At 35.9% G+C, this 24,758-nt stretch overlaps 3 protein-coding genes across 6 annotated transcripts in view; 2 read left to right on the top strand and 1 right to left on the bottom strand.

Moving 5' to 3' along the window:
• The first annotated feature begins 146 nt into the window (after positions 1–146).
• b3gnt9 (UDP-GlcNAc:betaGal beta-1,3-N-acetylglucosaminyltransferase 9) lies at positions 147–4,031 on the top strand. Of its 4 annotated transcripts, none has more exons than XM_067419756.1 (3): positions 147–438; positions 1,885–1,972; positions 2,207–4,031. In XM_067419756.1, exon 3 carries the CDS (start codon positions 2,304–2,306, stop codon positions 3,639–3,641), a length of 1,338 nt encoding a protein of 445 aa, XP_067275857.1. In that variant the 5' UTR covers positions 147–438; positions 1,885–1,972; positions 2,207–2,303; the 3' UTR covers positions 3,642–4,031. The 4 variants fall into 4 exon arrangements, with proteins under 4 accessions (XP_067275857.1, XP_067275854.1, XP_067275855.1 ...); XM_067419753.1 differs by having other exon boundaries at positions 1,882–1,972; XM_067419754.1 differs by lacking the exon at positions 147–438 and adding an exon at positions 1,079–1,098 and having other exon boundaries at positions 1,882–1,972.
• A 1,498-nt stretch (positions 4,032–5,529) lies between these two features.
• Positions 5,530–21,384, bottom strand: phaf1 (phagosome assembly factor 1). The gene is made up of 16 exons (XM_067420405.1): positions 20,363–21,384; positions 18,195–18,277; positions 18,024–18,107; positions 17,898–17,941; positions 17,673–17,752; positions 17,490–17,584; positions 16,067–16,131; positions 15,647–15,759; positions 13,477–13,610; positions 13,259–13,342; positions 13,085–13,167; positions 12,877–12,920; positions 12,727–12,776; positions 12,163–12,221; positions 10,268–10,340; positions 5,530–8,569 (listed from the first exon to the last, which is right to left on the bottom strand). The coding sequence occupies exons 1-16, from the start codon at positions 20,424–20,426 to the stop codon at positions 8,480–8,482; spliced, it is 1,245 nt and encodes a 414-aa protein (XP_067276506.1). The 5' UTR covers positions 20,427–21,384; the 3' UTR covers positions 5,530–8,479.
• A 467-nt stretch (positions 21,385–21,851) lies between these two features.
• Positions 21,852–24,758, top strand: part of foxl1 (forkhead box L1) — a 7,245-nt gene continuing 4,338 nt past the window's right edge. Inside the window, exons 1-2 of the mRNA XM_067419749.1 lie at positions 21,852–21,906; positions 22,289–22,406. The gene's annotated coding sequence lies outside the window, so the exon portion shown is untranslated. The remainder of the gene's footprint in view (positions 21,907–22,288; positions 22,407–24,758) is intronic.

Genomic DNA, 24,758 nt, shown 5'->3' with positions numbered 1-24,758 from the left:
CGTCTTGTTTATTTTCCATCATGGAAAAGAGAAAGGGGGCGGTAATAGGACACATCTGAATTCATAATTCTCTTGCGCGTTCTCGCTGTCGTGTCCTCGCTCCCGGCTCGAAGAGGCTCCAGTTGCTGCGCTGGCATCTGGCGCGCGATGCATCCAACAAGCTTCGAGCTGTCACGTGATCAAGGAAAGAACTTTGAAAATGTGCAGGAACAAGAAAACTTGCGCATGTAAATGATACATTCTTACGAACATGGATTAGGTGAGCAGAGTGTATTTCTTTAATAACGTTGCGCATTTCAGTGAGTTGGAAATGAGTTTCTGAAAGATGCACACGCAACAGTGGCGTGGAGCGTGGAGCAGCTTTAATAGTGGAAGCAGATGTTTGGATCTGTTTGCAGTGCTGTCTTGTCATTGCTCTCCTGGTACGCCTTCATCTAGGTAAGTTTTGTAAATGTAGCCTACGTTTGAAACAACTAAAGGAAGTTATACAGTTTAAATAGACTAATAATAATATTATTATTATTAAGTGATTTTTTTTTTTTTTAAGTAACCGCACTTGTAGGGGTGAGCGGAGCACAAACACTTTGTAACAAAAAGTTTCACATGCCAGCCAGCCTGATTCTGAATCAGCCCTGATTCAGTAGTCAGGGCACTGTTTAGGACATAAGTCAAGGGGTGACTCCCTGATCAGTGCTCTAACTACTGAACCAGGGAGTTGATTGAGTCACACCCTGGGTGTATTTAATAATTGCAATATCAACACTACAGAGAGAGAAAAAATCCATAGCAAAAATATCCTACATTTCTTAAGGAATTTTTTCATCTGCTTTTTGAATTTATTTAGAAGACAAATCTGATATTAAGTCTTACTGTCATTTAACATTTGAGCGTAGCCTATTTTATTAATTAAAACATGTTTGTTTTTTTAAGTTAATTGTATTTTATTGTCTCGGATATTTTATGTTTAAACCATGGTTTAAACGGTTCAAACCGTTCAAACGTGGCCCTCACGTTACAACATGCCCCGCCTATTGGGCATGTAAAATTTCACTTCCATTCTTTCGGGGTAAATCAAGGGAAAAAAGTATAGGCTACACGGTATTAATGAAACAAAACCACATAATTGTAATAGACGTGTGAAATTAACCCCAAGTGGATTTACACAAACTGAGAAATTCAAGCGTTAGTTTGTGCCAGCTCTCACCTGTGCCTGTTTTTCATCGCACGAGGCAGCGCGTGGTAGCTACATTTTGAAAGATTGTAGACAAACTAAAATGTGATTGTATTTGTTTAGAGTGTAATTTCAAAATTTCAACTGTTACACAAGTTTGATTTAGGCTTAAATATATGCTGACGTGTGTACAGATTACAAGTCACTTTTTTGGGTTTCACTGCTCAGCTTGTCATTTAGTTAATAAATGGACTGAACCAGATTTAGTTTGTTAAAAGTATAATGAAACCAGTTGTAGAGCAAACACAGTACAGGAATGTGAGTGGAAAAAAATGCTTAAACACTATTTCGGGAGATTTGTAGGCACACAACTCTGCGTGGTTTTTGTTGTTGTAAAGAAATCAATTGACTGAATGATTCAATGACTTGCTCATAAAGGACAATAGCTTAACTACCAACAATGTAGTTTGACGGACAATTGAGTTATTCATTTTAATGAACATATATGAGGATAAAGTAGTATTTACGCGTGGGTCATTTTGTGGTGTTGACAAATTGGATTTTGTTGGCACATGCATCTTTTTCACACGTCTGCTTATCAGCATTTTTGTATTCATTACTTTAAAAAGTGCTAGAAAATATTTTTAAGATCCTAAATTCGTCTGATGTCAGATGTGGATCCTGGTATAAATTGTTATCCTGTTTCATAGAAGTATGCAGTCCTGGCCGTTTATGGAGCATAACTTTGGTCAAGTAATATCCGGTGTCTCCTGTTGTTTGATGACATCCAGGATGCCTGTGGTAAGTATTATGTTTGATGCCTCTCAAATACAGTCATAGCTTATACAATAGGAAATTGGTTTTAAGCACATGATTTAAGTATAACTTAAATGTAGTTATTTAGTTATGTTTTTAAAAATAGGTTAAATGTAGCATGGATTTTAATTTTGGGTGAAAAAGTACCCTTCAATGATGATTTTCACACAGTTATTGTGCGTCATATTAACTAACTTTATTTGTACTTTTACATTGCAGAACCTACTGTGGCCCTGAGAAAATCAGGAACAATTTAGGAAGAATATGAGACTTCAAACGAATTTCATGGGAATATATCTGTAAAACTGGTCACACAATGAGAAGGGTCTATATAAAGGGAGATGTACTTTGCTCCCTGATTCTGCTGGTGCTGCTCTTTCTGCTGTTATACGTCCATCAAAGAATGACACCCGTTTGGGGGACATTGCACATTGAACAGGGGTCCACCAGCTCAAGAACACTCCTCAGTGGAGCATCAAAGGGACTGGAAACAAAGCCGTTCCCTTCAAAATCTCCACACATACCTCCTTGCAAGCCTGAGGTTCAGATTAAGTCCAAAGCACATGGATCAAAGGTCAAATCCCAGAAAGCAAAGTCTAAATTTCACCAGCACTCAACCATGACAGCAAGTCTGCTACCAACACGTGCTTCCTTTGACTTTTACGATTACCTTCGAAAAAAAGACCAACGGGACTTCAAGCTGCTAATCGATCAGCCTACAAAATGTTCTGGACCAGAAGGAGCGCCCCACATGCTCATCGCCATAAAATCAGTAGCAACGGACTTTGACAAACGGCAGGTCGTTCGACACACATGGGGACGAGAAGGTGTGTTTCAGAAAGACGTGAACGTCAGGCGAGTATTTCTTCTCGGTGTACCCCAAAATCAAACGGCGCTTCCATTATGGGACAAACTTTTGGGATATGAGAGCCACACTTTTCGCGACATACTCCTGTGGGACTTTGAAGACACGTTTTTCAACTTGACACTAAAAGAAATCCACTTTCTACAGTGGCTTAATGTGAGCTGTCCCAAAGCAAAGTTTATTTTTAAGGGTGATGCAGATGTGTACGTGAACATTGACAATATCCTGGAGATGCTTGAGGGTCAGGAGATCAATAAAGATCTTTTTGTCGGCGACATCATTGTCCACGCAAAACCAATCCGCAGGCGCAACAGTAAGTACTTCGTTCCTGAGTTTATTTATGGCCAGGGGATCTACCCGTCCTATGCGGGTGGAGGTGGCTTTGTCATGTCGGGACATACCGCATTGAAGCTCTACCTCGCCTGCAAAGAGGTGGAACTCTTCCCCATTGATGATGTCTTTCTGGGAATGTGTTTGCTGAGGATCAACCTTCAGCTGACCCGCCACGAAGGCTTCCGCACCTTTGGAATTGTCCGACCGTCCGCTGCCCCCCACCTCCAGGTCTTTGATCCCTGCTTCTACAGAGAGCTGATGGTGGTGCACAGCTTGACGGTCCCACAGATCTGGCTCATGTGGAACCTTCTGCATGACCCTAACCTTCAGTGTCACAGCAGTAAAGACCCCACAGGTTTTCCCTTTCAATGGAGAGACAAGATGACAGCAAAGAACAAGGCAAAGGAGAAGCTTAAGAACAACGACTATGGGATAAAAGTGTTTGTGGAGCATTAACTGCTAGAAAATGAATGTACTGTGAAAACAAATAGAAAATAATTCACTGGCATGTCAATCAAACCCAAATGTATGGAGAGCCCACATGACGTGGAAAAAAAGTAGATACCATGAGCATCAATTAAGAATTTATTTCCACATCTAAATATTTTATGGCCCAAGCTTTACTATTTCGTTCTCGTTTTAGTTCAATCATGGCCACGTTGTACTAATTTGGTTGTTTAGTTAAAGGTGCAGTGTATTTATGAGGATCTATTGAGAGAAATGCAATATAATATACATAACTATGATTTCAGTGTATAAAGACCTTATATAATGTACCGTTATGTTTTTATCACCTTAGAATGAGCCATTTCTATCTGCATGCGCCGTGGATCCCCTTATCGTGAAGTCACACGATTAATAAACGGACAAACTGCTCTACAGAGTGCTGGTCACTCTCTGCTGTCCCAGACGAAGACACCTTTGTTCTGTTTCAGCCACCATAGCTTCTTTATGTGTTTTTTTTAAAGGGAGGGGTAAGCGGTGGCCGGCTGCAATTCGCAACCTCAGAGCTAGATGCCGCTAAAATTTACACAGTGTGCCTTTAAATCGTGGACATTATTTAAAGTCTCCCTGTTGTCAATAATTTTATCCCTTAAAACTCATTTTTGATCACCAAAATAACATTTAAAAAATATGTATTTTGAAAAAAAATGCATTCATGCCTTAAAATAGCTTGAATGTAAAACTACACCCTTGCTTCATCAAAATGCGGATCTATGAATATGCAAATGAGCCCCGTCTCAATCGCTCATACAGGCTTGTCCACAAGTCGATGTATCAGAATTGTACGGATGTATATGTTTTATGCATCGCTCTCTACAACGTACCAATTAATATGATTCTTAAAATCAATATCATTTGAAATGCTTTGAACAACTTAGAACATCAGTGGAGAAAGGCATATAGTTCATCATAACATCAAAATATACCTAATTCACCCGCTGTATTGCTACATGTACACACATTTTCATATCAAAGTGAAAAATATACCAGGGTAACCTGGCTTCTTGAATTCCCCTGCTTCAGAACGGTCATAGTTAATGATGAGCTTATGCATTTTCACATGGTTTATATAAAAGCATATTAAAAACACCACATAGACATATAAACAATATTAAAAACTTGATTTTCACCACGGGGTGTGAAATTAAAATGAAGGAACAAATTAGCACAACATGGCCAGGATTTACCTAAGTCATATGTTATGTCTTATGGGGCTTCATTTAATGACTTCCTCTTTTGAACATGCTCTTTTACACACAAAGAAAACATCTAATGACTAAAACTATCAACTGTTCTGCTCCAAAGATGACAAAAAAGTTGTCCATACAGCTATATCCCAAATGTTCCGAAGCCATACAATATGATATTGAAGTCATTATTCAATGAAAGTCATGACTCAAACCTGAAGTGGTCTGCATTGACATAATATCAGAATGTATCTGAAATTTGAGTGTTGGAACAATGTAATGAGGAGTAAAGCGCAAAAATTTAACTGAAGTTTCTGCTGATGATTCGTATATCCAACTTAAAACTATTCTCTAATTATTTTTTTGGAGATTGCTGTACTTTGTCTAAATGATAAAAATCATTGGACACGTTTTGAATGCACAAAATGGACACTAATGTTATGCATTGAAAAGTAGAGTTAAGTAATAGAACAGACTATTACTGTAGCTATATATCCTTTATTAGACAAATGGCACCACTTTTTTTTCTTTAAGTGTGCTGCATTGTTTTGGATGACCTGCTGTCTTTTGAACTTCTTTTTGAATTCTGAAAGTAGCCTGCTGTGAACATGGAAAATAAATCTTTTTTTAACAAAAGACAAAAGAAGCCTCCATTCTTTCCCCCATATTTATTACATCCATTCTTTAAATATTTTTGTTGGAACACACTGTAACAGTTTTAATGAACAAAATGCAAAATTAGCCGTTTAAAAAAAAATTATAATGCTTTCAGTAGATTCAACAAGGAAACTAAAATCCAATGGTCACAGCCTTGTTGCACCATTCGGAGCTTTTGACAGACATATACCAACCAGACCATTCCGATTTATACTCGCAATGATTATTGCTTTGAAAACATAAAAAAAGAAACAAACAACAACAAAAAATGCCTGATAAATGTTGATCTTCCGTGTACATGTTCCTTAAATCTACAGAAGTAAAAATATCTGAGATACAAAACACCACATAGCAATCAATTTAGATACACACTTTTTTTTAATCAAGGATAAGTCCCACTTCCAGAGATGGGTTTAATGTACTGAATCCACAAAAAAATAATCACTTTATAGAGGATGGGGAAGAACATACAATATAGAAGGATACAATACATAGCATTAAAATGCGCATTACACTGTATGGAGGTTGTTCTTTTCTAATTACAATCCTCAGAGGATCATTCATTCATTCATTCCGATGCAAAAATAGGATTAAGTCTGAAGAAGAAACAATACAGCCATAGGCCATTTGATGAAAAGTAAGCATTCACTTGCTCCTGGCATTAAAAAGAAAACATCCACCTGAGATTGGGCAGGCAATCAGCCCATCAGACCACGCTCCCCCCTCAGTTACACTCCCTAAATGACACTAAAACAGGGGTTGTGTTGTTCCTTATCGACAATGGAGAATCCAATTGTGCATCTAAACAGTTTGCTTTAAGATCTAACCATAAACTCATTCAAGTGGAACCACACCGGTTTCAAAAAGTACGAATTGTATTGCGACAGAAACACCACAACCACTTTGTGAACTTCAGATCATGAAGGGCCATCTACATTTTCCGTATTATTTTTGACTCGTAACATTTTTCAATACAGAGTGTACTAATCAATTTGAATACATGGAACATGAAGTACACCAGCCCTTCATGAAAAGAGTCCAATACCCAACAAGTACGTTTTCAGAACAAAAGGACTATGACCATTCATTTAGGTTTACATGCTCAGACATACACAAAGCAGTTCAAACTATTTCATTTACAGAGAGCAAAAAATCAAGACAGGCTCGGTGGGAGATGAGGCACAATGTTAATAGCATCTTCCTTGTAAAAGACAGAAAGCTAAGGGTAAAATATATTAACACAACTGACGGCCTTCCCGCGCAGTTACTGAGAAGCAATGTAACAGAAAGCTAAAAATGCCCGAATTAGCCTGAACCACACACTGCAGAGGCCTGAAGGGAGGTTGGAATGACACCAGAGGTGTGGCGCTTGACAGCCATGGGTGGTTTCGCTGCCAGAAAGCGAAGCAATGAACAGTATTTAGAGTATCTACTGAAGTTAAAACGCTCTAGTCATCTCCAACAGTGATCAAATGTAGGCCACTCCATCCAGGACAACAGTTGAGGGAAGCTGCTAAAGTATAGCTGGCAAAGAAAAGCAGAAACTCTCAGTATGTTAGCAGTCGAGGGGAGTTTCAAACATCAGCTGATCTGATACGGTACCATTAGGGCAACGAAACAATGCAAATTCCGCACGCTATTTACAGATCTGTACAAACATGGACACACCGTGCTTGAGAAAGCATCATATCTACTTGCTATGGAAACAACAGCAGCAAGAGAGAAAGCTTCAAAGCAAAAAGCATGAAAAATCGATCGAGTGCTATGCTAAAAACAACCCAGGGACTTAATAGATCAAATCAAACAGGAATGTTCTTACACTGTGGATATTCAAAATGTCTAACTTGTTTCTTCTTTGGCTAATGATTTGGCAATCAGGCGACAAAACAGTTCTGGAGTTAAGACTTTGAGATACTGAACAAGGTAAAAGAACTTCACATCTTTCTACTTTGAACAAAAGAAAAGGACGCAAACAGAACTGACGGCACGCCATCCAGTGGGAAAATGAAACAGCGATGGGTGGATGGCTTTTCTCTCCAGTCTGGCTTGCAACTAGCTTTTGAAATCCAGATTGCACGTCGTCGTTCCCTCCCCCGCCGTCCTTTCTCTCCGAGACTCGCAATTAAAACGTTCCTCAGTGGACAGGAGACAATTATCAAGTAAATTAGGTGTAGTTTAGTGCAAATGTTCAAAACTAATGCGCTCATGAACAACAAAACAGTAACGGAATCAACATAAGCGGGTGTACGGTTTTGAAATGGGAGGTAATCTGTGCTGCTGACTTGGTATGAAATGGGTTTATGAATCTTTATGTGTGTATGCGAGCCTGCTCATGTGCCACAAGAACATTTTCACAGCACTGGATCCACACTGTGCAAGCTTGTGCTTGTAACCTTACGTAAATGCATACAAAACACACTCGTGGCAAAAGTTTGTCCTCGTTTGACTTTGTTCTCCTCTTCTGCGCATCGGAAAGCAAATGAAGTTGAATGCATGTGCATTTTTGTTAAAGTGTTTAGCGTGCAGAGGAGAAATCGGTTCAGTGTTTGCCCTTTGGTGCGTCTGGTATGGAAATTTAGAAGGTTGGGCAAAAAAAAAAAAGATTACACAAATACGCCTGTGTGGAAATGAATCACTGTGCATCCACAAGTACTATAACGATGCTGACGTTGATGCATGTCTGGGTTAAAGCTTTGGGGGCAGAGCCAGGTTTGCATGGTTATCTGGGATAATTATAAGGCTGAGGGCAGCCTCCATGCTATTATTGAGGAGACCGAATTGAGGCCTCTGTTTAGATGTGATGGGGGGGATGAGTTGAACTCCAGAGAAACTCCCACCATGTCTTGCTTTAGCTTGTGTGATGGCAGCAGTGAGTGAAGGCACACTCTACTGGTCAGTTCGGAGGCTCTGCAGGGCTGGACGGGCACCGTGGGCATGGCGGCTTCCTCAGTGGGCACTTGGCTCGGCACGGGCCAGGCTACTTGGACGAGGCGCTCCGTAGAGGGTCACAGAAGCTATGTGGTTATTCTGCATAACCTGTAACCACAGCAATAGCATGGAAATGAGATCCAGTATTTAATTAAGTGCTTAGTTGTGTATGAGCTATGGCATGCAGCACTAATTGGTTATCTGACAATATTATGGACCAATGGTATTGGACAATTTTGAATATTTAAAATAGCTCATGCTTATTTCCCTTAATTTTACATTTAAAATACCTTTGCAGGCATATGATGCTCACTTAAAGGTAATCTTTAAAAAAACAAATTAAATTATAATCTTTAGCAAATCTCTAAATGAATATCTACATTTTTTATGCTGTTTATTTTACCCCTGGTTTCAAAGTCAAAGCTTGAGCTAGTCCCAGAATACTGACATAATATGGCCCTTGCCATTTCAAGATGCACACCAGTAATGTTTTTTTTTTTTACTAAGGCACATTTATAAAAGCTACTTAAAAGTCCTAATTGAACCAAGGCATAGTCCTGGCTTAATCTAAGCCCTGTCTATAAAACCAGGCCATAATGTTTTGATGCCTAAATTCACTTAAAGGTGCACTTTGTAACTTTTCAGTCCGCTAGAGGGCACCTATTCAAAACAAAAGCGTCATTTGATGACGGTAAGTTTGAACGGAGAATCTTGGGACATGTGGTCTTACCCTCATAGCCGGCTGAAAAGAATCGGGATAGGACTCATAAATCGTATTCATGGATGCGATTATTAACGTTAGTGTAGAATGAAGCGGAGCAGGACCACGAGTTGTGAGAGCTGAGCAAGGCCGCTGGAGCGATTGTTAATAAGATGTGGGGGGTGGGACTTTTGTTATGCCACAGTCGCCAGCACCATTTCCACTTTTCCGGTCATGAGTATGAGGTAACGGAATGCAGCTCTGTTTATCATATTAGATACACCCGTTTGCTCGGTGGCTGCTTTGAAAATTGTTGCACACTGCAGTAAGAGTAAAGCGTTTCTGCATAATAAAAACCGAGGGTAACAGATAAGACGTAATTGACAGGCGACACCCTCACACGTCCCGGTTCATTGGTTAAAATAGCAATTTTCTCACGATTTACAAATAGTTGGAAACATTTGGTATATTGTAAGTACTCAATTGATCAAAATATATAACACTGGCCTAGTGTTTTTTGGATATTTTACAGATTTTTTTATTGTTGTACAAAGTAGACCTTTAATTCACACGCATTTAAAATGACTGACTTTTGGTGTCTATTTAATTTATTTACCTGGAAGAATTTCTCCTGCTGAACACAATAGAAGATATTTAGAAGAATATGGGTCACCAAACATTTGATAGACTCCATTGGCTTCAGTCAATGAGGCGCATCAACTGTTTGGTTACTGACATCTTCAAAACATTTTCTTTTGTGTTCAGCAGAAGAGAGAAATTCATATAGGTTTGTAACTTGATGGTGAGTAAATGATGACAGAATTTTCCTTTTTGGGTGAGCTATCCCTTTAACTGCTTCATCCAAAATTTGAATATTAGCACATCCTTAATATGAGCAAATTATACATTTTTATTTAATTTAATTTAAAACATTTAAATTAAATAATTGAAAATGAAACTTTCACTGGACTGTAAACATGAATACCAAATCTTTCATTTGTAGATATGTATTTTTTTTTAAATGACTAACTTTATTTATTTTTAAAAGCAACTTTTTATAAAAGTAAAACAAACAGGCAGCACACACAGATGGCCCAGTCACATACCTCAAATATCATTCTCTGCAGTCCAAAACAAAATGTGGAACCAAAAGGGTTGGTGTTGTTTGCAGATGATGACCTGCAGAGCGGTGCACAATATAATCGATTAATCAGAGCATTATAAACTGGTTTACATATGCAGTGGTGGCTGTGTGATATAAACTATTAAAATATTTTTGGCAATTGAAATAAATAATAAAAGGTTACACTTTATTCCTATAGTCCACTTTAAACATTCTACTAACTATAAGTAACTTTGCAACTACATATCAACTAAACTTTCATTAATTTGCAACTACATGTCAACTAACTTGTTTGGTTAGGGTTAGTAGAATAAGTAAACATTTAGTTACCAAGTCACTTAGGGTCAGTAGAACATCTGTTGGAGGACCATCAAAATAAAGTTTTAGCAGATATTAAGCAGACAGACGACTAATGACTGCTAGTTGACATTAAGTTGAAAAGTTACTTATGGTTAGTAGTATGGATGCATTGATGTATCGGGACAATAACCTGTAATGGCCGATAAAAGCAGTTTTCCTTATATTGACTTTTCATCGATTTTATCAAAATCTATTAAATCCTGTCAAGCAAAAGTGGGTGAAAAAACGTGTCAGACTACAACTCACACTGTGTCTGAAGAAAATCTCTTCTGCTGAAATTAGGGCAATTACGCCTTTAAATAGCAATATTAAAACACGCTCTTATTTGAGCCTATGACTCAAGACAGGGTTGCCAGGTCCGTGACTTTTCCCTACACCAAGAATTATTTGTAGCTTGTTTCGCATCCAATAATAGCAAAAATAGCTTTGGTAATTCTGAAAAGAAACAAATTCTCCGCTTTCAAGTTATGTATGCTCCTGAACGTGACTGTAGCACCACAGTTCAAGCGGCAGTGTGAATCTTTTCTTCGACTTTATGTTATAGCATGAAAAAACGTGCATGACCATCAAAAGGTATGTTAAAAGATACAGTAAAACTATACTGTATCATCTCCTGTAATGGATCAATCAGAGTTTAAACCGCAGAAAGATGACAAAACAGCTTGTGAACAATGCTTTTACCCCAGTGAAATGTATCCAATGTCCACAGTTTGTTAGCTATTAAAAAAGACTAGAGAATAGCTTATTTACCGGTTATTGTATTTGTATGTTTAAATAAATTTGTCACGAAGACAAGTGTTAATGAAATCAACCTAATGTGCAACTGAGTTGTATGCAAATATTTTTTTATTTGAGTGTAATTATAGCCTATATGAAAATAAATAGCAGTTGAATTTGGTTAATTTGAACCTATAATTATATAGTGATGTACCAAATGAGAGGGTTCCCGGTATAGTTTACATGATTAGTTGGGAAAGATTTTTTCCTTAAGAAAATTAAACAATCAGTATCGGCAGATAATCGGTTTAATCGGTGAGTGGAGTAATTTAGTAGAATGTCTAAAGAGGGCTAACAAAATATTTTTTAGTTTTACCTAACAAAATATAAAACTTATAGATAAAACTTAAGGTGCTGCTTGGAACTAATTAAATAAGTGTATTTTTTTCAGAATCACTGAAACTAAAATAAAAATATATAATAATAAATATAAAAAATAAATATATATATGTATATATATATGTATATATATATATATATATATATATATATATATATATATATATATATATATATATATATATATATATAATTTTTAAATAAAGGCTAATTCAAAAAATAAATATTGCATTAGTATACAAGCAATACTATATTAACAGAGCATTCAACAAAAAACAAAAAATTAATAAACAAATATATAACACGGATTCAGGTTCTTGAAATGTGAAGCTTGTCACATTGATTTTATTGTGAATTCTTAACCCTCCATGTTTATGTGGTCATAATCGATACGTTTCTCACCTGTGGAGCACAACTGGTTTTTCCATGGGGTGTCCTAGCAGCTCCTGAATCTGATCCCACTGAGTGCAAAGGTTGAAAACATAAGTACTCAAAAATATTAAATTATTCATCGTATATGGTTACTGCATAACATCTAATGTATGTGTATATATAATGCGTGACAAAGAATGTGTATGCCCCAGCAGAGTGCATTATTTGCATTATCTAATATGACTTCCTTTTTCCCTAGCACTGGGTTGGCTAAGCATGGGATGCTGGGATATAAAGCTGGATCTCGCTGCCAGCCGTCAACACCACAAGCCACTTACGCCACATTGTCCTTTACTTTTAGTTTTTGATTCAGAGTACAGAGACTCATTTCCGTAGTTTGATTATTTTCTCTGTGGTTACTGGGCTCCCCATCTCTCTCTTTTGTTTATTTTGTGTGTAAACGCTGTTAAATAAATTATTGTTATAAAGCACTCCAGCCGTTGTCCATCCTTTATGTTACATGTCCTTCTCATCCTAGACATTACAGCGGGGACCGTGACAAATGTGTAGGCTGCACGCTGTCTATGAACTCACTTTGCTGTAAGTGGTCAGAATGCAGTCCTCACTATGAGCGTCTGCCCCATCTGAAACAGAATTTAAAGAGTGAGACACAACGAAAAAACAAGACCACGGAGACAGAACCGAGAATAATAATCTAGTCCAGAAAGTCTGATGTAGACTGACCTTTTTTAATGACAAGAGGAATCTTGAAATCGCACCGATGATATCTTGAGATGGGAGTGAGGAGCAAAAAAGTGTGTAAATAAAGTGTTATGCGATACTGAAACCGCACATTTGTAAACAGTGAAATGAAAATCTACATTCAATCAATATGCCTAGACTGCAATAACCTCCAGAGACCAATACAATACAGCAATGACATGAGACTCACATGTTAAAATTGTAATGACCGGGGTAGTTGGTGTGAAGGACAAATTTTTTGACCAGGTGGGTTGAAGAGTCAAACAGTATATCCTGAAAGATATATAAAGCAATAACGCTCAAAGTTCAATGGGTTTATGTAAATTTAGCAAACAAAATGGAGTAATTTAAAGCTAATACTCACCACTCCTAGAATATAATAATTAAAGAAGTAGTCATTACATTTGGACGGGACTTGCTTGTGAGGGGAGGGTGAATGGATCTTCATCTGAGACATACAAAAAAGGGAAAGATATTTAAGGACAAGCTGTAAATGCAGAGAGGGAATGTTCTGGTTTATTTCTGAGAATGTAGCTTTGCTCATCTTGAGAGGAATTGTGTATAAATTGGATTGGTCATTGCCTTGTCCTCTGACTTGTAGAAGACCTTATGTGGGGAGCCAAGAGCACTCAAAACATCCTGACAAGAATCTCCAAAGTAGATGTTTCTCTCAACAGCCCGCACTTTCGTATCAGCCAACACTCCCGGGCCACATCCTGAGAAAGTAAAATAACACATACAATGTGACAAATGAGCGTTCCACACAGCATATTTGTTTACAGTTTCAATTTCCATTAACATTGGATATCGCTTATAAACTAGATTACATCACCCAGCAAAACATGTTATGAAAAAAATGTAACTGCCATTTAAAATATTTGCGGCCTGCAAGATTGTTTTTATCCTATTTTCACCAAGGCTGCATTTGATGAAAATAAATACTGTAAAAAAAGTTAATAATTAGAAATATTATTACATTTTAAAATCGAATATATTCCTGTGACGGCAAATTTGAATTTTCATTACTCCCGACTTCAGTGTCACGTTATTCTTCACTAATGATTGTAATATGGATCTGGTGCTAAAGAAATATTTATCATCATCAACGTTGAAAAGATAAAAAGGTGCTGCTCAATATTTCTGTGGAAACCTTGATACCTTTTTAAATATTTAGACATTTTAGATTTTAAATGCCTTTTCTGTCATCAATTTAATACATCTTTGCAAAGCAAAAAAAATAAAAAAATCTTACTGACCCCAAACTTTTGAATGGTACTGCAAATATTTAATAAATCATTTGTTTACTAAATACATTTTTGTTTACTTGTTATAACCTATTTTAATACTGAGCTCATTTTAATTATAATATATATATATATATATATATATATATATATATATATATATATATATATATATATATATATATATATATATATATATATACACATACAGTCGTGGTCAAAATTGTTGGTACCCCTGGTAAATATGATCAAATATGGCTGTAAAAAATAAATCTACATTGTTTATTCTTTTGATCTTTTATTAAAAAATTCACAAAAATCTAACCCTTTCATCAAAGTAAAATAATTGAAAATGAGGGGTAAATCACATTATGAAATTAATGCTTTTCTCCAAAACACGTTGGCCACAATTGTTGGTACCCTTTTATTAAATACTTTGTAGTTAATGGCATATTATGATGAATTAAAATCCATAGAAATTAGAATAGAGTTAAGAATGATCAAAAGTATGGTATTCTACAAGTTATATTTAGCCTGGATGCCAGCCGAACTTAGCCCCGCCCACAAATTTTTTAGGTCGGGCAATTCGGTCTGGCCTTGCTCCATAGAGGAGTGATTATCCCCGAACAGAAACTGTTCGGACCAATGAAATCATCAAGGGCGGACTTTAGACGATGACAGACGATAAACAGTAACGTAATCATGCACGTCATCAAAGGGGCTTGGATTATGTTTGTTTGAATCCTAAACGGAGAGCTTGTTTGTATCTGCAATCACCATCACAATTTCTCTCAGAAATGATGATCATGTTGGGTAAGTACTCTGTGTATCATTAAATTATTTTACAACGCTGGCAAAGATCGTGTATTCCAGCCTGATTTCAGCGCGCGTGCAGACAGGGTTGCCAAGTTTTTACAACAAAATGCGGCAAATACTAGGGGGGTTCTCCGGTGAAAAAATGGCGTTTGGGGGGTAAAATGTGTGTTATTTTGGCAAGGTTGCCTGCTAAAATTCGCACTCCAGGGTCAATATATCACATAATAGTCGCTTCAACCCGCAGACATAGAAAAGAACCCGCGGAAAAAACGCGGACTTGGCATCACAGTGCAGTTGAGCTCTGTTGACATTTGACAAGTAACGTTATGCGTCCCTTCGTTGCTCTGATTGGTTGTAGGTCTGTCCAATTGATGTCTTTCCTGGTTCGGTTGAAACACGCCTCATAATCACAGCCCAATGGAGTGATATCAGACTCATATTCTGACTAGAATTGAGTATGATCACGTCAGGCTAAGATATATTAGTTTGTAGTGGTAAAGTACAGGATAAAGGTAATAGTGATTAAAAGTTTCCTTTAAGGCCACTAAAAAAAATCTCAGAAATCATGAGAATATTACACTCTTATTAAAAGGTGTGCATGCTTACAATAAATTTAGTCATGTGCATATTTACTAGAAACTTCACACAATGATTTCTGACATTAATGAATTCATTTAGACTGCTTGTAATACCTGCGGTGAGGAGACGAAGTTTGAGACCCATCGGCCCCACCCCATCCCTCAGCACCTCCACACTTTCAGCATACACATTACCAAGGAAACAGGCCAGAGGCATCACCGGAGCCCTGTGAAGAAATATATCATTTACAATAAGGAAATGCAACCCATGAGGTTCTTAACAAACGCCTAAACTGAACAACCAAATTAGAAGCCCAAGGTAACACACTAAATGCAGATTAATGCTCCCCTTGGGTCACACCAAAAATTACAAATGGTCATAATAAGACGATGACTTTGAACCTTACATTCTGTTAGTAAACACATCCATGCTCAATAGTCTTATGCATATAATCATTCATTAGTGGTGTCTTTTTAAGACATTTTTACCCTCACACAAAGGCCTCAAATTTCAAACAAATGCACAATTCTTACTTGGTTTCTTGAAGGTTGTTTCCAGAGTAAATGTACATCCGTTTGACAGTGGCCCCATGGGGAATCTGCAGGGAGGCCAAGCCATGGGCAAAGTTAGGCTGTCAAAGTAAAACAGCTAGGAGTAGAATACAGGTGTCTCTGGTGAAAAGATACTCACATCATCCTCACAGTAACGCATTTTGGATAAATTCATACATCGGGGTCAAAAGGGGTCATTTTATCATTAACTAAAACTAAAACTATTAAAACACAAATATAAATATTACATAAAAAACTTTATTAATTTAGCTTAAGTTTTTTTATGTAATATTTATATTTTATTTTGGCTTAATTTAAATGAGCAAAAATGTTTTAATAGTTTTAGTTTCAGTTAATGATAAAATAACACCTGCCCAATGTATGAATTTATCCTAAATGTGTTATTTATGATGATGTGAGCATCTAAGCACTAAAAACTGAACTAAAACTATAACTGAAATAAACAAATAAATAGTTATATTTTAAACTATTTAAAAAGTAATAAAAATGTCAAAAGCACATAACAAAATGACTAAAAATGGACTAAAAAAAGAAATTATAAAATAACCTGATTCAAATATTAATACATATAAACAAACTATAATAGAATATAAATAATATTAACATAAGACTGGCATCGTTATACTGGTAATTGGATTACATACAATAATAGTTACTATGTTTATCAGATATATAGTACTTCATTAATAATAAAATAATATTTAATTCATTTATTATTATTATTTTACTTTATAAAGTAATACTTAATTTTATGTCTTATTATTTAACATTATTATTAGCGCAGTCAATAGATCAAATCTTTTTAAATAGCAATTAATCGCACATTTTTTTCTGATTAATCACAATTAGTCGAATACTTATGAAATTAATACATATATACATCATACATATTGTTTAATGCATTTATTTTGTAGTAAACTATCAGATGATTCTCACAAAACTATCCTGGTGCAGGGACTGCTAATTATTATTAGTACTGATTTGTAGTTTACTAATGTTTACTAATACAGCAATGCTTTATTTTTTGCAACCTTTCTATATACTTAATTTTAAATGCCTTTGTTATAAAGCAATTAAAATGAACAATGCAGAAGTCACATTTTTAAGGCAGTGAACTATTTACTACATTTCTGTGCACATCATAAATATTATACAGAAGGGAGAAAAAAAAAACACTTAAGAAATGGAAACTACCATGCTTATAGATATGTACTAATACTATGGGATATGTACCATGGTAGTAGCATAGTATTCATGGAAGTTCCATCTAAATATCATGATGAATATGGTATCATTCAGAACCATGGTATTAGTATCCATTTAATGGTAATACCACAGTATTTTTTTATTAGAGCATGAACACAGGAAGGGAACATAGTCTGACCTCATATTTAGGAGCTTCACTCCAGGAGTCCAGCTGAAAGGAGAAGGAAAGCCCTCGGAAATTCAGGTGGAAGAGTTGCTCGGCAGCATTGTAGACTGGAAAGAGAGAATATAAATCCGCCAATAAAAACACACACAGCAACGAGATGTTGGACAAACAACTGACACAGACAATAAATCTCACCTCCTGGATGAGTAGCGCCAAAGGACTGATCAATCTGCTCAATAGTAGGCGCTATTGCCTGAGAGTTAAAATGTACTCCACTGTAATGAACAAAGAAATTGGTCATTTTCCAATTCTGTAGCTGACCAATTGGTTAGACATATATGTTAGTATGCCCGCATCTACAACATATGTGAAACTCAAATGTAATCCACAACTATTGTGGCAAAACAGAAGATCACTTACCAGTATTTCAGTTTCACTTTGCTCAAATCGTACACTTCAATTACCTGCAAAAACAATGGAGATGCAATTTAATGTAACGGGTGTAAGAAACAAACCACGCACACCCACACAGATGTTATCTCTCACTTTTAGTCTTTGATTGCAGGCGTCAAACAGCAGTTTAATTCCATCCTGAGTCAAGTTGAGAATGAGGTCGTGGCTGAGTGGCATCTGTTTGTGGAAGAAAAACAGTTCAGATAAGGATACTTCAGTGTACATAGACATCTATAGAAAATAATAGTAATAGTGTGTCCTTACTTGTTCGCTGTATAGCACCTGGACATTTTTGATGATTCTGCAGTGTTTCTGTAATATGGAAATGGCCTGGGCCAATGGCATCCCTGGAAACCAAAATAAAGAATAAAAGAAGTGGAGGCAACAGCTGTAGAAGCTGCTGTAGTAAAAATATCAAAATTAAAGGGCATAAAACACAACCGAACTTGTCACTGTTTATAATAATCAATTATTACACAGCTTTCTGAAAAGATTTTTATTGGTCAAGTGGCACTGAGTGATTTTTTTTAATGGTCAAAAAAATAACACAGCTACTAGCTACATCCAAATGTGACTTGAATGGAAGATTAAACGTCAATTTACACCAAAAACGATAGCTCCTCTTACTCTAAAAGAATAGTGGATTCCACATCAATTTAACAATAATGACACAATGGAACAATATTGTAGGAATCACTTTCAGAGCATTTTTTTATTTTTTATAAGCGGATGAACGATAAAAACATTGAAAGCCAAAATAATCAAAATAATTTATATTTTAAACTCAACATGGAATCAAAAACATGCAAAATATTCTAGTTTATTGTGACATATAAACCAGTGAAACAGCTTTGTTGGGGCATGCTGTTGAGTGCAACAGCCAGGTTCCGGAAGTAAAAACTACATTCATTTTGTCCTTAAGGAAATTGATTTTTATTTTTAACATCAGCCCACATTATTTCAACTTATTCATTTAAAATAAATCAGTGGAATTTGCCCACCAATCAGCAAGTAGAAACAAGCTAAATGTGGCAAAAGATATATAAATTAGCAAATCAATTAATAGTTGTATATTCCTCCATCGTTTTTAATTTGCAGTTCTTTTCCTCACTAAAGCCGCTACCTACAAAGTCTTGTACTTTTGTATTTTTGTCAGATTTTCAAATAAGTTTTTGCTTCAAATCAAAATTTGTAATGTTGTTATTCACCATGTATCTGGTTGGCTTGGTTCATGACTTGTAATGCTTTAATGAAAAAATAAAAGCAAAAAATCCCTATGGGAGAAATGTATGAAGAAATACAATGAAAACAATGGTGCTAATCATGCGTGAGCGGGCACTTATGCGTTCTATTGCTGTGATGTCATGTCAGTGACAGGTTTTCCCGCCCTTGCACCAGTAAACATGTCATTAGAGAGCAGAGATGTCGCTGCAATAGGGAGCGGAAGTTATTTTGATGAAAGATTAAAAGGGCACATTAATTTAAAAAATAATATAAAAATGAATTTATTCATTATTTATATACAAATAAATAATTTATAATTAAACATAACACTGCAATATTCTATAAAATAGTCCATTTTGATTTCATGGTGATGATAATTTGGAAGATAATTAAATTATTTAGATAATAATGATAATATACAATAACATCATAAACTCGTAAATACTAATATTTAAAGGAAGTGTATGTAAGATTGTGGCCAAAACTGGTACTGCAGGTGTATCCCCTTTCCCCCTGACACGAGGTTGCCAGATAGTCTGCAGGATCCAGCAGGAACGTTTGTAGCAGCAGCTGTGGTAACTAAAGCAGATCTGGCAACCCAGACGGTGAAACACTACTGACTTTGTGATTGGTAGATAGGTAGAGGGTGGAGCTTCAGGCCAAAACACAACATGTCAACATCAACATCAGTTATGGGCTGCAACAACAACTTTTAAATCAAAATATCCTGGCTGGACTACTGTTGTCAGTGATATAAGTATTTGAAATTAACATGATTTCTTAATGTCTAGTGAGATATCAGGGCCATTTTTTGATTTATTGAAATACATTTCTTACATATTGTTCCTTTAATGTACATGCATTTTTTTATGCAATCGGTATTTAGAACGAAATAAACTGGATAATATTTTGTTGGATAATGTAAGTATTCCAAAATAAATCAAATTCTTTTCCCAGCTCAAGTGAAAATCTACAGGTAAAAATGATTCATTCAGTGCAAGAGGCCTTTTTTAGGTCAAGTGAACCTTAGATGTGAACGTGTCAAAAAGCATGTGATGCAATCGAGAAATCCAGATGGCAACTGACTAATGTCAAACAAAACTGTTTATTTTCACAAAAAAACGTCTGCAAACATCCTGTCAAGATCAATTCGACCTTTGTGCAACATGCAATGGTTACTTCAGATTTTGAACTTATTCCACACTCACCTAATGCGAATTCCCATTGTTCATTTCCCAAAGATCGCTCAGGAACGACCTCCAGATCCAGCATTGGCGGGGAGAAATTGGGGATATCAACGAGGACCTCTGACTGTGCCAGATCTGAATCTTCTCTCTCAAAAAATCTTGAATAATCCACCGTTAAATAAACAGAGCAGTCCAAATACAACGAAGTAGTATGTTTAAAAAGCTCCCACACGCTATAAACACAGTTTGAGTGACACACGACACCCTGACGTCAGATATGTCAAAACACAAGTGATGCAATCCAGCTATCAACGCATTCCACTGTCAACATGCTTATAAATAACACTATAAAACGAGTAACAGACACACACTTATATAAAAAGTCAATATGACAAAGCTTAAATAAATTAGACACGTAAACTTGATGCCAGTCACAGCGAGCTGATGTCAGGAAGGAACAATTGGTTACAGGTTGCTGTTCTTTTATCAACTTATTTAAGCATGGATTAATTCAGACGTTATAATTATCTTATGACCCACATACATGGAAATAAAGTATATTTTAAAACGGCTGTCTGTTGTAAAACAAATAAGAACAAACACTCTACTCTGACCTTTGACTTACTCCTGAACCACATTAACACGTAAGCTACTGTTTATTACAGCGAACGAGCAACCTTTTGTGTCCAAACAGTTACATTACAAGCATTTAAGCTATTTATAACCGGTCTATACGACTCAAGACACACACATCTGACTATCAGTGACTCGCAAGAGCTTCGGCTGACGTTGTTTTCTTTCTTTCCGATGATTCAACAGCAAGCAAACAGATCCCCACTTATGAACACCATCTGTTCATAATAACACGGATTTCTCTGAGTTCGGCCGTTTCGGTTGTTGGAGGCGCCGCACTGTTACATGCAGCTTTATTTTCCGGTGCCTTTGACGTTTAAGATTTGCTTAAGATGATAAAGAAAGAGCCCCTCCGTGCCAAAAGCAACTTCCATCCAAAACACCATGATCAGCTGATAATTCAACTTCCGATGCGAACGAGATAGCACTTCCTGGCAGCGTTTTTTCCCCCTTCAAAATAAAAGTCAAAGAGTGCGCGCAGTTGACGTGGTTGATGAATCACTAATCAGATTTTATGAAGCACACCAATTATTTGGTGGTTAACGAAGTGAAGAAAATAATTATGAGAGGTAGACTGTTTTCAGTTTTGTATTACTTATTATTTTATAGCCTATATCAATTTTAATGGGATTATTTCAACAGCTTTTGAAGAATCCTGGTAAATTATTTATTTAAACAAACCTTTTTTTTAAGCTCAGCTGACTTAGAATTTTCCACCACAATTCTCTATAAAATAAATAAATAAATAAATAAAATGAATAAAATTAAAGTGTCACATGGACTATTTTAACGTTTTCTTTACCATAAAGTCTGTGGTCTTTACTACCATTATGGGCCTTGAAGGTGGTTATTAAATTGCTGTCTATGTAGGGTCAGAGATCTTTCCAATTTCATCAAAAATATCTTCATTTGTGTTCCGAAGATGAACGAAGGTACGGATTTTTTTTACGGTCTATGGTTTATACGACGGCGTCGTTAATGACAGAATTTTTGTTTTTGAGTGAAATTCCACTGTTTGTTCCCGAGAAAGATGCCAAAGTTGCAAACCTTTTTTTTTCCTTGTTCATAATTTTTCTGTTTGTCCTAAGGCTAGATCTGACAGCTAAATCCGTAACTCTTTGTGGTCGCATACATGAAAAGCCACACCAATGAGCACAGTCATTTGAAAAGGTTGTAGATTGAGAATACTGATTAAAAAAAGCCACCAGATGGCGTCATGGCGAGAGCTCGCATAACAGTAGGCCTGTGATGATAACACAGAGGTGAATGCTGAGATTAAGTAGACCGTCTGTGTTTTATTGTTTTATCTCTGAGGTATTTAACATCTAAGAAGAATAGTTCTTAATTTCAGAGTTTTGGACATTTTGCAAACATGGATTACAGGTGGTTGGGGATACAGACGATGGTTCACACTTAACAACGAAAGGAATATGTGAGTACTTCAAAAATGTTTTAATCAATATATTTGTTACAATATTGTGTACTGTGAGGTAAACTATATGGCTTTTTGGGGGGTTTCTATATTGGCCTGCGTCCTCTACAATTTTCCTGACTTGCATATGCCCATCTGTACATTTATATGTTCAATAAAAATATGCTTTAGTTGCCAAGAAAACATTTTTATTCAGCTTAACTTGTACTAAAATAACTTAAACTAAAATAATAATGTCTAAAAACTATAGACATTAAAATAACACACACGCACACACTAAACTAAAACTTTAAAATGTAAACAAAATAAAAGCTTTAATGAAAAAAGAGTTAAGGTCTCTCTCACTGTTTTTAATTACAAATAGGCCTAAATAAATCCGCAACCCTCTTAAGTGACCTCTTGAGTACATATTTTAATGTAGGTTAGCATGATTAAAAATGTTCAAATGATCTGTTCTCCTTTGCTCTCATTGAACTTACATTTGTCTCAGTTTTCTGTGAGTACCCAGTTCAGTTTTATAAAACGTTTTTGTGTCCTGCATGAATCCTTGTACAATAAACAAAAAGAGCAAATTCGATGGACATATGCATGCAAATAGAATGGTGAAATATAGCCTAGAATATCCCTTATGAAAAGTAACCATGGTTTTATTATAGTAAAAGTGTAGTAACCATGTTTTTGTTTTATTTGTAAGTTCATTTTCATAAGGGATAATAATAGAATTGAATACAATAAATATAGAATGAAAGCAGCATTCAGAAGCTGAAGAGTACTTGTGTATCAATAATCTAAAAATGTGTAATAAAATACATTTTTGGATGAAAATCATACAGTACGTTTAAGCTCCAGATGAATCTCCTTGTGTTAGTCATATGCTAGAGCGGTACGGTGTATGCATATTCTTTGATAGTTTGTATATGTAACAAACTATTGTTTGTTTATTATAGGGAACATGCTTTTGTGTGTCTATAAGCAAACCCCATTTAACCCCATATTGGCCTTTTCCCGTAATTAAGTAGCTTTGTAAGTAGCTTTGGATAAAAAGGCCTAGTAAACAACAACTGTCCAAATTGAATGAAAGATACATACAACTCTTCTGAATAGTATGCAGTAGATTTGCATTTGACATAAATTGATTACAAAGATTGAACGAGACACTGTGAGTGATTTGCAAAAGCTCTGTGAATAATTTGACTTTCTCTGCACCAATAGCCCAGATCAAAACTCCAATTACATTGTTTGTGGAAACATTGTTGGCCCTGATTTTATTTATTGTGTTTGGTAACAAACCTTGCCAGTCTGTTTCACAGGGGTTTTTGTTTGTTTTTATCCTTCAGATGGGAACATGATGAATAAAACAAAGAGTAAGGAATTTTAACACATGTTGCTAACGGTTAAAAATAACAGAAAAATCTGTGTCTACTTATACAAACAATCTAAAACCACATTTCTCTCCTTGTTTTGAGTCCAGAAGACAGATTCGCTGATTAAAAATTAATGTTAAATGAAGAGAATTGGAATAAAATAATGTTTTAAGAGCTGTCAATAATGACACTAAATATAGTGTGTGAAAAACAAAGGCAATTCTTATACTGTAATAAAGAAGGGCATGCTTTTCATGTTATAAAGCACAATAAAACCATTTGGAAAGGTCAGACATGCTCAAAGAAAATGGCAACATCTGTTAGATTAAACAACCAGCCAGCATAAGAAGCTACATTATCAGAGTGGCGTGCTGTCGGTCTGGATTTTTAGTCTAAAACTTTATGAATCACCATCTTTAGAGGGATAGTACAAACTCAGGAAAAAACTTTTAAGTTTATCCACAAAACCTCCAAATGCATAATGTAATCACAGGCCAGCTGTGTGCACTTGTAAAGTTGTTATAATCCCTCTCGGTCCTATAAACAGGAAAATACATAATATAAAGCATCATGCGTGCATCCACAAATAATACAGTTTCTCCTAACGTCCAGCCAAGTTTTCCTTTTTTGGATATCAGTGCTCTTTCATCTATTGTTAGCAAATTGATGAAATCTTTAAGTGATATAGTAAAGAAGATATATGGTAAAAAAAAATGTACTAGCAGCTGTGGTTGCCAGAATATGACCAACATTCAGCGACGATATTACATGATATCGATATTACATAAAGAATTACATTATATAATTTTCTTGTCGTTAAATTATAATACTAGCATACCAACTACCCCAAAATCTTTTTAGCTTGTTATCTTAAAATACACTGATAAAGCAACACGTGCTAGGCAGACCGCATGACGCCTTAAAGTTCAAATAGACACAAAACATGATCAAGCCTAGCAATAACACAATAATAAAATAATATAATAAA

This window comes from Pseudorasbora parva, chromosome 16 (genome assembly GCF_024679245.1).
Source record: "Pseudorasbora parva isolate DD20220531a chromosome 16, ASM2467924v1, whole genome shotgun sequence".
In the NCBI taxonomy this organism is placed as follows: Eukaryota; Metazoa; Chordata; class Actinopteri; order Cypriniformes; family Gobionidae; genus Pseudorasbora; species Pseudorasbora parva.
Note: the sequence above shows the minus strand (reverse complement) of the source record. Positions and strands in the feature narration are given on the sequence as shown.

Coding starts and splice junctions, on each gene's coding strand:
- b3gnt9 (XM_067419756.1), top strand. CDS start 2,304: ATGAGAAGGGTCTATATAAAGGGAGATGTACTTTGCTCCCTGATTCTG.
- phaf1 (XM_067420405.1), bottom strand. CDS start 20,426: ATGCTGGATCTGGAGGTCGTTCCTGAGCGATCTTTGGGAAATGAACAA. Junction 17,585..17,672: donor TGGCGCTACTCATCCAGGAG/GTGAGATTTATT, acceptor CTCTCTTTCCAG/TCTACAATGCTGCCGAGCAA. Junction 8,570..10,267: donor TGCAGAGAATGATATTTGAG/GTATGTGACTGG, acceptor CTGTGGTTACAG/GTTATGCAGAATAACCACAT.